The 14492-nt window shown below is 36.9% G+C and overlaps 1 protein-coding gene across 5 annotated transcripts in view; it reads right to left on the bottom strand.

The window, feature by feature from the left end:
- Positions 1 to 14492, bottom strand: part of LOC125678433 (armadillo repeat-containing protein 8-like) — a 28862-nt gene that overhangs the window by 6693 nt on the left and 7677 nt on the right. For 2 of the 5 annotated variants that reach the window (XM_048916882.2, XM_048916879.2), the window contains exons 4-15: positions 13786 to 13928; positions 12640 to 12737; positions 10814 to 10909; positions 6923 to 7003; positions 6473 to 6548; positions 5975 to 6126; positions 5228 to 5434; positions 3550 to 3636; positions 3233 to 3397; positions 1698 to 1784; positions 1353 to 1400; positions 377 to 469 (exon numbers count right to left, since the gene is read on the bottom strand). In XM_048916882.2, the coding sequence (XP_048772839.1) occupies positions 377 to 469; positions 1353 to 1400; positions 1698 to 1784; positions 3233 to 3397; positions 3550 to 3636; positions 5228 to 5434; positions 5975 to 6126; positions 6473 to 6548; positions 6923 to 7003; positions 10814 to 10909; positions 12640 to 12737; positions 13786 to 13928 (1333 nt within the window). The remainder of the gene's footprint in view (positions 1 to 376; positions 470 to 1352; positions 1401 to 1697; positions 1785 to 3232; positions 3398 to 3549; positions 3637 to 5227; positions 5435 to 5974; positions 6127 to 6472; positions 6549 to 6922; positions 7004 to 10813; positions 10910 to 12639; positions 12738 to 13785; positions 13929 to 14492) is intronic. The other 3 variants (XM_048916880.2, XM_048916881.2, XM_048916883.2) reach the window with 3 other exon arrangements.

Genomic DNA, 14492 nt, shown 5'->3' with positions numbered 1-14492 from the left:
GATAAAACACGGTGATCTACAGTGAATGTTTGATAAAACACGGTGATCTACAGTGAATGTTTGATAAAACAGTGATCTACAGTGAATGTTTGATAAAACACGGTGATCTACAGTGAATGTTTGATAAAACACAGTGATCTACAGTGAATGTTTGATAAAACACGGTGATCTACAGTGAATGTTTGATAAAACACAGTGATCTACAGTGAATGTTTGATAAAACACGGTGATCTACAGTGAATGTTTGATAAAACACGGTGATCTACAGTGAATGTTTGATAAAACAGTGATCTACAGTGAATGTTTGATAAAACACGGTGATCTACAGTGAGTGTTTGATAAGACACGGTGATCTACAGTGAATGTTTGAACCTACCATAAGTCCCCAGATTCCATTCAGTTTTAGATCTCCTTCTGATCGAGCAGTCAGCTTGGCTAGCAAGTTGATAGCCCCAGCCTCCAAGCATGCCTTTCATTAAATAAACAAAGGTTAAAAAAAGCACACAGTTGCCTGTATATCTTTACATAATGTACATTTATTGAATATATCAATAATTATTCCAGCATCCCCTCAACAATCAACAATGTTATGGAATAGAAATTGTGCAGAACATCTAATCATGCTGGTGAGGATAGAACCATGCTGTTAATTAGTTAACGAGAGAGTTGTGTGTAAAACACTGAAATACTAGGCCAGAAAGTTCTGGTGAGAGACATGACAACACCAGTCAAAAAGAAAGTGTTACTACAAAAAGAAAGTTTTCCTGCACTAAGAAAGGATCCCAGAGGAGTTTCCTAGAAATCTGTCCAGTGTTCATAAATATCCTCCAGAATCAAAAATTATAACGAGACTTTTCAACACGTACTTAGAGACATGAAGATAACAGAAGCACAGATTTTGTAGAATTTAGATACGAAATCAATGTAATTGCTTATAGCACTAATATCTTTAGTATGTAGTGACATCCTGCATGCATTAAGAACTATAGAAAACAGTTCAAGAGAGGAACCATAAAACACATTAAAACAATATTTGTATAAAACATTGGCATTCACTTTTATTCTATTTCATCGTATTCAGAATGCAGAATATTTTCATTCTTCACAAGTACTGAAAATGATGACAAGACATTAATATATTGTATGACCATTCTGAAACTCAAACATCAGCAGAATCCTGTGTTTTACAGTTGTTCAGTTTCTTGTTCCAATATGACAAATAAGTGCTTAAAAATGTTGAAATTCAGCCTATCTAAACAACAAAAACACCCTGGCTGGACTGGATGATTGAATACACAGTATGTCATATGATTCCCTTCCTCAGCTGGGTTCACAGACACGAGCACACTTACTTTGTTTTTCTGATTTACAGACAACCTTGCGCTTTCACTAGTGGGTCTCTGTTATGATAAAGATGGAGTCAGGCTCACATATTTGCAGAAAAGGTAAATGAACATGAATTGTGCCAATTTCAGGAAGATTGTATAGAATTCTAAGAGATTGTGATGAAAGGTTTTCAATTTTATAGAAGCCAAGGAAAAGAATATATGAATGAGTAGTGACTTCATGACACATAAAATAAGTACACAATGAGTGATCAGCAATTCATAAATGTACAGAACGCACAATGAAATCTAACAGAAAAAAACTGATAGGGGCGGCATTTTACTGAACTGTATATAGTAATGGAGACTCACCTCCCGGCCTGGGGAGAATTCCAACAGCAAATTACACAGAGTGGACGAGGTGACGGGCAACAGCTCCTCAGAACCATTAGTCATCAACTGAAAGTAAACAATAAACATTAAACTGAAAGTAAACAACATTAAACTGAAAGTAAACAACAAACATTAGTCGTCAACTGAAAGTAAACAACAAACATTAGTCATCAACTGAAAGTAAACAACAAACAGTACTCACATTTATCCTACTAGTCCTAACAGTACTCACAATCATCCTACTAGTCCTAACAGTACTCACACTCATCCTACTAGTCCTAACAGTACTCACACTCATCCTACTAGTCCTAACAGTACTCACACTCATCCTACTAGTCCTAACAGTACTCACACTCACCCTACTAGTCCTAACACTCATCCTACTAGTCCTACAGTACTCATATTCATCCTACTAGTCCTAACAGTACTCACACTCGCCCTACTAGTCCTAACAGTACTCACACTCGCCCTACTAGTCCTAACAGTACTCACACTCGCCCTACTAGTCCTAACAGTACTCACACTCATCCTACTAGTCCTAACAGTACTCACACTCATCCTACTAGTCCTAACAGTACTCACACTCACCCTACTAGTCCTAACACTCATCCTACTAGTCCTAACAGTACTCACACTCATCCTACTAGTCCTAACAGTACTCACACTCACCCTACTAGTCCTAACACTCATCCTACTAGTCCTACAGTACTCATATTCATCCTACTAGTCCTAACAGTACTCACACTCGCCCTACTAGTCCTAACAGTACTCACACTCGCCCTACTAGTCCTAACAGTACTCACACTCATCCTACTAGTCCTAACAGTACTCACACTCATCCTACTAGTCCTAACAGTACTCACACTCATCCTACTGGTCCTAACAGTACTCACACTCATCCTACTAGTCCTACAGTACTCATATTCATCCTACTAGTCCTAACAGTACTCACACTCATCCTACTAGTCCTAACAGTACTCACACTCATCCTACTAGTCCTACAGTACTCATATTCATCCTACTAGTCCTAACAGTACTCACACTCATCCTACTAGTCCTAACAGTACTCACACTCATCCTACTAGTCCTACAGTACTCATATTCATCCTACTAGTCCTAACAGTACTCACACTCATCCTACTAGTCCTACAGTACTCATATTCATCCTACTAGTCCTAACAGTACTCACACTCATCCTACTAGTCCTACAGTACTCATATTCATACTACTAGTCCTAACAGTACTCACACTCATCCTACTAGTCCTAACAGTACTCACACTCATCCTACTAGTCCTAACAGTACTCACACTCATCCTACTAGTCCTATAGTACTCATATTCATCCTACTAGTCCTAACAGTACTCACACTCATCCTACTAGTCTTACAGTACTCATATTCATACTACTAGTCCTAACAGTACTCACACTCATCCTACTAGTCCTACAGTACTCACACTCATCCTACTAGTCCTACAGTACTCATATTCATCCTACTAGTCCTAACAGTACTCACATTCATCAGAGGTTTCCAGACGGTGTGATCCTGGAAGGTAGTCCGGAGCTGTTGAACGGATCGGGACAAACTGTGCAGACATCGTACGGCCCCCATCTGAACTTTGACATCATTACAGGTCATTCCACCCACAATATGCTCCATCAAGTTCTCAGTCTCAATTATCTGCAATCAACATTGTGAATATTTCTTTACATCATGCTCTCATATTCCAATATAATTTTTCCATCACAATTACTCTGACATAAATAAAATACATAGATGAGAGGTGTCTGGTTTCAGAAGTTTCGTCTTTTCTCAGAAAAAATAGAAGATACCTTCTTTCTGATGTCTTCATCATTGGCTCCTAAAGATGCAAAAGCCCGGAATGCTGCCTGTTTCAGTTCATTACTCCAATTTATAACCTATCGGGTGGGAATAAAGGATTACTAATGAATACAATAATTCTCATAGTTCAAGTTAATACACAGTTGACTAGCCAAGTCACAACAGTTACTGTAAATCTGAGAGAAGAAATACACCATTAATAAATACCAATGTTTCTCATGAAATTACAATAATCAAACTGAAGAACCAAATAATATAACATGTATAACCATCAACTTTATTACAGTCAACTTGAATCCCAAAAACAATATGGATTTTATTTGCATGATAGATAATCAAATGTACGGTGTAATTGTTAAATAAGGTTTTAGTTCAGTATGAAGTGTGTTTGCTGTAACTCAGATAGCAAATTAATTCAGAACATTTGACGACTACAAATAATTAACAGATCTGCATGTATCATACCACATATTGTTTTCTCCTCTGTAGTCACAAATATGAAAATTTTTCAAAGCACATCAGAACTTTGACTTTCAAAACAATATAAGTTTAAAATAATGCTACACTGTATATATTCATGAGGAACACTTCATCAGCCGAAATCAAATGTTGTCAGTTAAGTCTAATGGTGTTGTGTCTTTGGCATAAAATATAAAACGGATGTCCCATTTTTATAATGGCTTGTTGGTACGTGTGTGTCTCCTGTTATTTTAACACTGATGACATTCTCCGCCTCATCTTTTTAAGGACATCTTGTTGAAGTGAATAAATATCTCTGTCAGCTGCAGTAACCTTGCTGTGATCCGTGTTAATGTAGATTTGACCCGTGTTAATGTAGATTTGACCCGTGTTGATGTAGATTTGACCCGTGCTGATGTAGATTTGACCTCATGTCAATGTAGATTTGACCCGTGTTAATGTAGATTTGACCCATATTGATGTAGATTTGACCCGTGTTAATGTAGATTTGACCCGTGTTGATGTAGATTTGACCCGTGTTGATGTAGATTTGACCCATGCTGATGTAGATTTGACCTCATGTCAATGTAGATTTGACCTCGTGTTGATGTAGATTTGACCCGTATTGATGTAGATTTGACCCGTATTAATGTAGATTTGACCCGTGTTAATGTAGATTTGACCAGTGTTAATGTAGATTTGACCAGTGTTGATGTAGATTTGACCCGTGCTGATGTAGATTTGACCTCATGTCAATGTAAATTTGACCTCGTGTTGATGTAGATTTGACCCGTATTGATGTAGATTTGACCCGTGTTAATGTAGATTTGACCCGTGTTAATGTAGATTTGACCAGTGTTAATGTAGATTTGACCCATGTTGATGTAGATTTAACCCGTGTTGATGTAGATTTGACCAGTGTTAATGTAGATTTGACCCGTGTTAATGTAGATTTGACCAGTGTTGATGTAGATTTGACCCCTGTTGATTTAGATTTGACCAGTGATGATGTAGATTTGACCAGTGTTGATGTAGATTTGACCCCTATTGATGTAGATTTGACCAGTGTTGATGTAGATTTGACCCTGGTGTTGATGTACTGTACCTTTCTATTGGTTGATCTGGTGTTGATGTATTGTACCTTTCTATTGGTTGACCTGATGTTGTACTGACCTTTCTATTGGATGACCTGGTGTTGATGTAATGTACCTTTCTATTGGTTGACCTGGTGTTGATTTGCTGTACACTGGTATAGCGGAGATAATCTGCCAATGTTTTGATGATGTGATCTGAAATTGATGCCAAGTTCTGTAAATTGGCATCCGCCTCTGTTAGATAGGCCAGGGTCTCAGCTCCCTCCACATTCTCCTCCAGTGTGCGATCCTTCTTACACATTCGAATCAGTGTAGATAGCGTCTACAAAAGTGTTTTATCAAGTCTAGACTCATGGCTTCAATATTTCAATATCAGCTCATTAAAGTGTCTCGGTATTGTAAATAAATGCAATCCAAGATAGTTTGAAATATTCTTAAATTTCATTTCCATACTTTGTAAAAATAAGGACCATTTCTATTTCTGCAAAATCATGGCTCTTGATGAAGAGAGCTCCACTTGAGAGTAGAATGTAACAACTCGGGGGGGGGGGGGGGGGGGGGGGGGGGGGATTAGAATGTAACAACCCAAGGAATAGAGTGTAATGACCTAGGGAGTAAAATGTAACAGCATAGTGGTAGAATATAATTTTGTTTATAGAGCATAATGATTTCGGTGGAAACAGCCCAGGGTGAATAAGTAGGAAAAGACTTGTGGAAAGACTTAGGTGTACAAGTGTTTTAAGGTGAATTGAACTTTAAATTTGCATTCAGTAGAGCCCTGGTATACCATGAACTGCATGTAACCAGACCTGTTATGTATGAACTTTTCCCCTCCTCCTTTTGTTTTATCTTGAATGTATACCTTGTTCTGAATCGTAGGACAATGGGTAGGGATGGCACCACCTCTACACAGGTATGTTAAACACTTTGCTGCTGCCATTTGCATTTCTGACGGTTTGTCTCTGGACAGGAGGCGAAGTAGAAGATTGGGGATGGACTCTCCATTGTATGTTGCTAAAGGAAAAAATATGTGTTCTATTGAATACAGAAGAAAAAATATGTGTTCTAATAAATACAGAAGAAAAAATACGTGTTCTAATAAATATAGAAGTCAAAATACATGTTCTATTGAATACAGAAGAAAAAATATGTGTTCTATTGAATACAGAAGAAAAAATATGTGTTCTATTGAATACAGAAGTCAAAATACACTTTACAAGTTATATTGCCTAAACACAGAAGAGACACTGAGATTCATACTGTACTATAAATAGTAAATCAGAAAATTATCTGTACTAACTCTAGTAGGAAGTCAACAAATTTAAACTAAATGAAAGTCTGTCTTCATTAAACCCTATACCTGTAGCTGTAGCCTTGGACACTGTCTCGTTTTCATAACATAAAACAGCAAAGCACTTCAGTGTTGGCATCTGAACCTGTAAGACAACAAATTACCTCAAATTCAACAAAATAATTCAAGGTCAAAGGTTAAACTACAACAAATTCAACATGAAAATGAGCAATACAGCCAGTGAAATACTGTCCTTTTAAAAAAATTAAAAGATGCACATAAATTTTATGCTAGTGGATATGTAAACATTCTATAATTACACAGGACTTCACATTATAGGTACACTTATACCATCATCTTAAAGACTCATTTCATGATCATTTGGTTACTGGAAAAGTAGGTGGGACCTAATCAAAATAGATATTATTTACCTGGAGCGTCCAGAGTCTACATAGGTGCTAATTGCTGAATTACAAATAGTTTAACTGTATCCATGTGTACATTTACATCAAAGTTTACCTTGTAGCTAGATGAACACAGCAGGGGGGCTAACGCAGCAATGGCACCGTTTCTACTCAAGGCATTCTGATGTTCCGCGGTCTGAAACAAAGAGTTAGTCCTTCATTAGTACAAAGAATTAGTCCTTCATTAATACAAAGAATTAGTCCTTCATTAGTACAAAGAATTAGTCCTTCATTAGTACAAAGAATTTATAGAGAACAGGATTACACAGCTAATGATGTAGTCAAAAGCAATCAAAGATGGGGTATCTCTCCACCTCATTACTGTAATTAATAGTAAATATGATATACACTGTCAAACACAATCAAAGATAAGGCTTCCCTCAGTCTCATTACTGTAATTAATAGTAAATATTATATACAGCACTCCCTGGATATATTGCCCCGTTATAATGCCACCTCCCCATATTGCCTAAAAATCCTGAAGAACAGATTTCCTCCCATGTTAACACCCCCGTTATAATGCCAACCCCACATAATGTCATATGGCACTGATTTACACAAACAAATGGTCAAATGTTGTGGGGTTTACCCTTGATAATAATGTCTATTACCTAACACCCATCAGTAACCACTCCTGTACTTTGATAGAGGTGCATTGAAGTGTGACAGTATGGACAAGGTATTCAGGTTAATTGCTAATAATTGCTGAATTGCTCAAGATAATCTAAATGTTTATACAGAATGGAGTCCAAAAAACTTAATGGTATTAAATTTCTTTTGACTGCTCAGTGAATTGTTCGTAATGGTGACTTCGTTATATTGCCACCCCCGCTTTATTACCCAAATTCATCTTGAACAAAAGTTGGGAACATATCAAGGGAGCTGTAAATAATGTCAGTCACATTAGTAGCAGTCATTTCTTTTTCATTTGAAGTCTTTTTATTCTCAGTGTAATCTACCTTTATTTGAATGCTAGTGGTACAGTAAAACATAGGAAGGCTGTTCGATATGTAATGTGTATTGTACGATATCTCAAAAGCATTCAACTCAAATAGTAAAGTGAACATTACATCCCTTCAAAGTATTCCCCGTGGTTTGAAATACATAATTTCAATTTAGGTAGACCTCTGAGGCACTGACTGATGGCTGAGCCAAGGGTTTGTTGGGACTTGTAACGACGACCAGATAAGAACTTTTTAAGTTTTGGAAAAAGGAATAAGTCGCATGGGCTAGATCTGGAGAGTATGATGGGTGTGGCATGACGGTAACCTTCTCCGACTTAAAAAATTGCTTCACAAGCTCAGATGTATGTGATGGATCATTATCATGAAGTAGACGAACATGCCTAAATCCTGACACAGAGTGTCGTTTATGAACTGCTTGAACTCATTTGGTATAACATCTTGGTAATACCGACCTGTTACACTTTTGCCCTTTAGCACCAGAATTTGTACGGCTATACCTAGTGATGTACCGATTGTCGCCGACTTTCGATTGTCGGTCGCTGTAACTGAAATGATGTAAATAATCAATTGTCATTTTGAAAATCAAAAATCGTCGACGTTGGTATTTTTTTTTAATACCGGTAATATGAATATTCCTGCCGCGACTTATCTAAAATCAAAAATGGCTGACGAAGCTGAATCATCCGATAAGACTGAATGATTGAATATTGTTTAACGTTTCTCTTGAGAATCTTTCACACACATGGAGACCTCACCATTGCCGGTAAAGGCCTGCAAAATTTAGGCCTATATATGCTTGGCGCTTACAGTCTTTGAACAGGGAGGGATCTTTATCGTGCCACACCTGTTGTGACACGGGGCCTCAGATTTTGCCAACAAGCAAGATCTAACCCGGATCCCATAAGAACAACAAAAGTCGAGAGATCTATCCCTATCCCGGGAAAATAAAATCGAAAGTATGGGATTATTAACTTCAAATATATAATTATGATTTTGGACATCTCCATATGAGTGAAAAATTCTCTTGAGATACGTTAAACACGATACAATCAATCTAATGATTTTATTCTAAATAACTTAATATCTAGGGTAAAACATAAAGTAAATTTAGTATATTTATGCCATAAATTTGAAATCATTAAAATTTGATTAATTAATCAAAAAGGTACATCCGATTAATCCGATCATCAATTAATTTTTTTCCCCCGATTGCCCATCACTAGCTATACCATCACATGAGAGGAATGTGCAGTAAAGAACCTTCTTTGTGCTTATGGTTCTTTTTGCAACTACAGGCCTTCTATTGTGTTTAGTTAGCCATATTTTGTTTCCAATTTTTCTTACTGGTTCAAAATAGTGAACCCATCTTTCGTCACCAGTAACAATGTTTGCAAATTGTCTTTGATTGAATTTGGGAAACATTTTGAGCAATTGCTTAGCAGTTTGTACTCATACCCGTTTTTGGTCATCTGTCAATATATACGGTATCCATCTGGCAGAAATCTTTCGTACTTTCAAAACACGCTTCAAAATGAAATGCACCTGCGATAGTGATATCATATGCCAACAGTTTTGGCAATATCACGAATCCTGTATCTGCCGTCACTTTCAATTATTTCCCTGACATTTGCCTTGCCTGTTAGTCACAGGTCGGCCAGATTTTGCTGCATCTTTGACGGAAATTTCTTTCTCCACCTATGAACTGTCTCATAAGATACCTTATCAGACCCATACACTTCCCCCAATTCAGTAAAAGTCTGTATTACCGAATGACCGAGTTTTATATAAGCTCTAATTTGTTCAATATTCTCAACCTGTTTCCCAACCATTTTTACAACAATGGTCAACGACTGGCTCTATTGAAATGACTTTAAGTTCAAAACTATGTGGAGCTAAAGACTTGGGTTTATGCTGTTGAAAAAAGGTATTGAATAGAGCTATTCAAGAGTATCATCATCCACGAAATCGTGCAAAGCGTTATCGCGCTGTCAGTGGTACAATACAAGTATAGCCAAGTGCTGAGGATGAACAATTTTGATTCATTATCAAGTTATTCATTACATCCAATAAGTTCCCAATATGTTTTAAAACTATAGAGAATGAAAATCACTTTGCTATAAGCATGAATTTATCATAAGCGTGTTCACTGTAACTGTGTTTTACTGTAAGCATGAATTCATTTTAAGTGTGTTCACTGTAACTGTTTTACTGTAAGCATGAATTCATTAGAAGTGTGCTCACTGTAACTGTTCTACTGTAAGTATGAATTCATTATATGTGTGTTCACGGTAACCATGTTTCACTGTAAGTGTGAATTCATTATAAGTGTGTTTACTGTAACCGTGTTTTACTGTAAGCATAAATTCATTATAAGTGTGCTCACTGTAACTGTGTTTTACTGTAGCATGAATTCATTATAAGTGTGTTCACTGTAACTGGGTGGTCATGCTTACCTCCCCTGTGTACTCTGACAGTCCTACTGAGTGGTCATGCTTACCTCCCCTGTGTACTCTGACAGTCCTACTGGGTGGTCATGCTTACCTCCCCTGTGTACTCTGACAGTCCTACTGAGTGGTCATGTTTACCTCCCCTGTGTACTCTGACAGTCCTACTGAGTGGTCATGCTTACCTCCCCTGTGTACTCTGACAGTCCTACTGAGTGGTCATGCTTACCTCCCCTGTGTACTCTGACAGTCCTACTGAGTGGTCATGCTTACCTCCCCTGTGTACTCTGACAGTCCTACTGAGTGGTCATGCTTACCTCCCCTGTGTACTCTGACGGTCCTATTGAGTGGTCATGCTTACCTCCCCTGTGTACTCTGACGGTCCTACTGAGTGGTCATGCTTACCTCCCCTGTGTACTCTGACAGTCCTACTGAGTGGTCATGCTTACCTCCCCTGTGTACTCTGACAGTCCTACTGGGTGGTCATGCTTACCTCCCCTGTGTACTCTGACAGTCCTACTGGGTGGTCATGCTTACCTTGCAGCAGTTGCTGAAGATAGTAGTAATGCACTCCTGCGTACAAAACGACTTGGACAGAATGTTAATGAGATGAGGTACAACCGTCACATCCTGCTGAAAACAAGTACACGTGTTTCATTCACAGGGATCATTTCATATACAGTGGAACCCCATTATTACGTTTTCCATTTTGTCAGGATAAAATAACGTAATACCGGGGGCAACGTAATAAACTTTCCAAGTGAAATCCGTTAAAAATATCATTTGGAAATTGTATATCTTCCATTAGTACTCCGTGAAGGGGTGTGTGAATATATCTTTACTGTTTCTTTGTTTAAAAGACTATGATACTTTGTTTTATGTACATCGTATCTTTAATGTCCGTAATTCTTCATGTTCTTATCCCTTTTCTTTATTTCTGGTGTAGGATACATAAGGATGTTTTGATAAACGTTGCTTTTCTGCATTCGTTTGGACCGCCATTTTGTTCAACTTTTTCACAATGCGTTCATGTAAATTTCTCTCAACAACTCGTTCCGGTTCATATTCAACATTTATATAAAAAAATAACAAAACATCGTTTTTATTAAGTTCTCTTATTACACAATACACAACACAATAAAAAAAATCCCACCCCAAAAACAACAAAACTATAGACACAAAACGCACACGATACCCAACACTTACACACTTTTCTCACCACCGACAAACACGGAGAACAATTTAAGCGCAATCCACATAAAAAAATATAATGGTGCACGAAGATTTCATTTATAACACTAAATGATGGCACTAAAATCACATGCACATCAAGGAATTTTAGAATGTTCACTGAAGTAAAAGCCGTGCATGAATCTGCCGATAACACAGGACAGTTTGATTGGTGTATGTAAGGACGAGATTTATGAACACCCAAGCTGCATGTCCAAATAACGGACAATTTTTTAATTGAACACCTTTAGTCACCTATGTCCAAGCAGTTACCCAAGCTGTTTTAACATTGCCACGATATATCTTGTCCTTCATGTTTGGTACCAAAGCTGTCCGTAAATAGAGTTTTAATAGCGAAGGTAATCACACGATACTGAACACGCATGTTGTTGAGAAATTATTATTTCTTTGATTATCAAAATATGAAAAATGAAGTAAATTTTATAGAGTACAATTTCTAAATAAACATTATTTAATTGTTTATCACTGGCTTCGATACGGGGTATTCACCTGTATTGATGTTGCTAGATCTATTGAAGCATGATCAGTCAAGCGTCTCTAATCCTCAAACAGACCAGGAAATTTACGTGGTGACTGCCTTAGGCAGTCAAGGTGTGAATGGCTTATCATTTTGAAAATCACTATTGAATAATTAGGTGTTTATTACATTTTTGTCAGAATTTTTACAACGTAATACTGAGTCCCGACATCTTAGGACAACGTAATAACGAGGTCTATTTTATATAGGTTTGTTAAGAAATGGTTTTGTGCTTTGAAATTCAACGTAATATGCGGACTAACATATTAAAAGGGGAACGTAATAACGGGGTTCCACTGTACAAGGTAAACCTAGTTCTGAATGGTTGCACAGCTGTTTAATTGTAACCAATAGATTTAATATTCATTTCTTGATACATTTATATTGTGGCTGTTTCGACACTCAGACTCTTTCCATTTTCATGTGTAATGTGTTACAGGAATGTACCATCCTTGTAAAGCTAGACTGAATTTAAAAAAATCTGTATCATACATTCTATATACATATGTTGTTAAAGTTCAAACCAGTGTTTGAAAGATTCTTATTCATTGAAAGGAAAAAGTAATAATAGAATTCAAAGAAAACATATACAAACCTCATAAATCTGGTCTAATGGAGAATTCTCACTAAGAAATATAGTCCTTAAGCATCGTAAACAGGCTTCAATGAACTTGACGTTATTACTCGACAACCCTGCAAAAAATACATACCTGTACGTGTATATCAAAAATAAATAAACAGCACATGCATTAACAAGGATATGCATATCCATGCAAAGGGTACAATGCAAAGGAAATTATACAAAGGGCACAATGCAAAGGACATTATACAAAGGGCACAATGCAAAGGACATTATACAAAGGGCACAATGCAAAGGACATTATACAAAGGGCAATATGCACAGGGCATTATATCAAGGGCAATATGCAAAGGGCACAATGCACAGGGCAATATATCAAGGGCAATATGCAAAGGGCACAATGCACAGGGCATTATATCAATGGCAATATGCAAAGGGCATTATACTAAGGGCACCATGCAAAGGGCACAATGCAAAGGGCATTATACAAAGGCAATCATGCACAGAGCATTTATACATAGGGCATTTTAAAAGCAAAATGCAAAGCTCAATATACAATGGGAATATACAAAAATCAACATGCAAAGGGCATCATGTTAAGGGCATTATACAAAGTCACTTATGTTTTGTGGGGTAAAATCCTTGTCGAAAAGAGCATGTTCATGGGGTTCTGATTTTCTTGTTAAATAGTTCTATGATCATGTTGAATAGTTACTGTACTATATGATTGTTAAGATTAAAAAAATTCCCATAATTTCTTATTTTTTATCATTTTACCATAACAGAAAAACCTACCTAATTTGACATGAATTTGAAAAAAAAAAATTTTGTTGGAATAACGGGATTGCAAAGCATCATGAACTAACTGCAATAATGTAGCCCTCTCCGATTTTTTTTAATTCTGACGTTCTCTACCCAACAAAATAAAATCGGAAAGGGCTACATTATTGTAGCTAATCATGAACATGCAAAAAGTGTCATGACCATGCAAAGAAAAAAGATCATGGGATTGAAATATACAGTGATATGGACTACACAGGTGCCACACAAACAGTTTTAACTGTTACAGTGACAGTGTGTATGTTATATTTAATTTTCCAATCTTTCAACAAAATGGAGAATTTTCTCTGATTTACTGATAGAGAAGAAACCAGTCCGAACCTTTGAGTAGAACTGCTACACAGCCAGAATCTACCAGACAGCTGATGTTTTCTGAGGTCCCCTTGGCCAGACTGCCTAGTACAATGGCTGATTCTGTCCTTAGTTCTACTGGGATGTCCTCGTCAATTATCCACTGTAGTAACCTTGAAAAATCAAGTCCATTCAGACAGGGTGCCTATTCAGAAACTTTAACAATGGTTCTTATTCCCATTGTCTGATACCACCCACTTGATATGCTTGGCTGCTGAATACAGTACTTGTGTAAACATTTATGAAAAGAATTAGATTTTTCTTTAATCCACAGAATCAACAGAAATACCACAGATAGCTAATTGAACTTAATTGTTTCAAAATAAATATTCAATTTGTTTAAATTAGCAGGAAAAAAATTTGCAATGTTTATTGTACTGCTAAATACTGCGTATTTCTGTTATCTGTATAAAAGTGAATACATGTACATGCATTTCTTACTCTTTTAATTTTTGCAGATTTTGTAAACTTTAAAAATTTCATATTCATTGCCTATATAACTAAATTGATGCATTCTGATTGGCTAGATTAACTGGGATAAATACCCACTACACTCTCTGGAGCTAAGGTATATAAAAAAAACAAGATGTGTTTGTGAAACACAAATGCCCCCGATAATGGCCAATTCCGAAGATGGCCAAGGTCACAAGGGCAAATATCTTAGTACCAGTAGAAAG

Source organism: Ostrea edulis, chromosome 2, assembly GCF_947568905.1.
Source record: "Ostrea edulis chromosome 2, xbOstEdul1.1, whole genome shotgun sequence".
Taxonomy (NCBI): Eukaryota; Metazoa; Mollusca; class Bivalvia; order Ostreida; family Ostreidae; genus Ostrea; species Ostrea edulis.
This window is presented reverse-complemented; position numbering and strand designations above follow the sequence as displayed.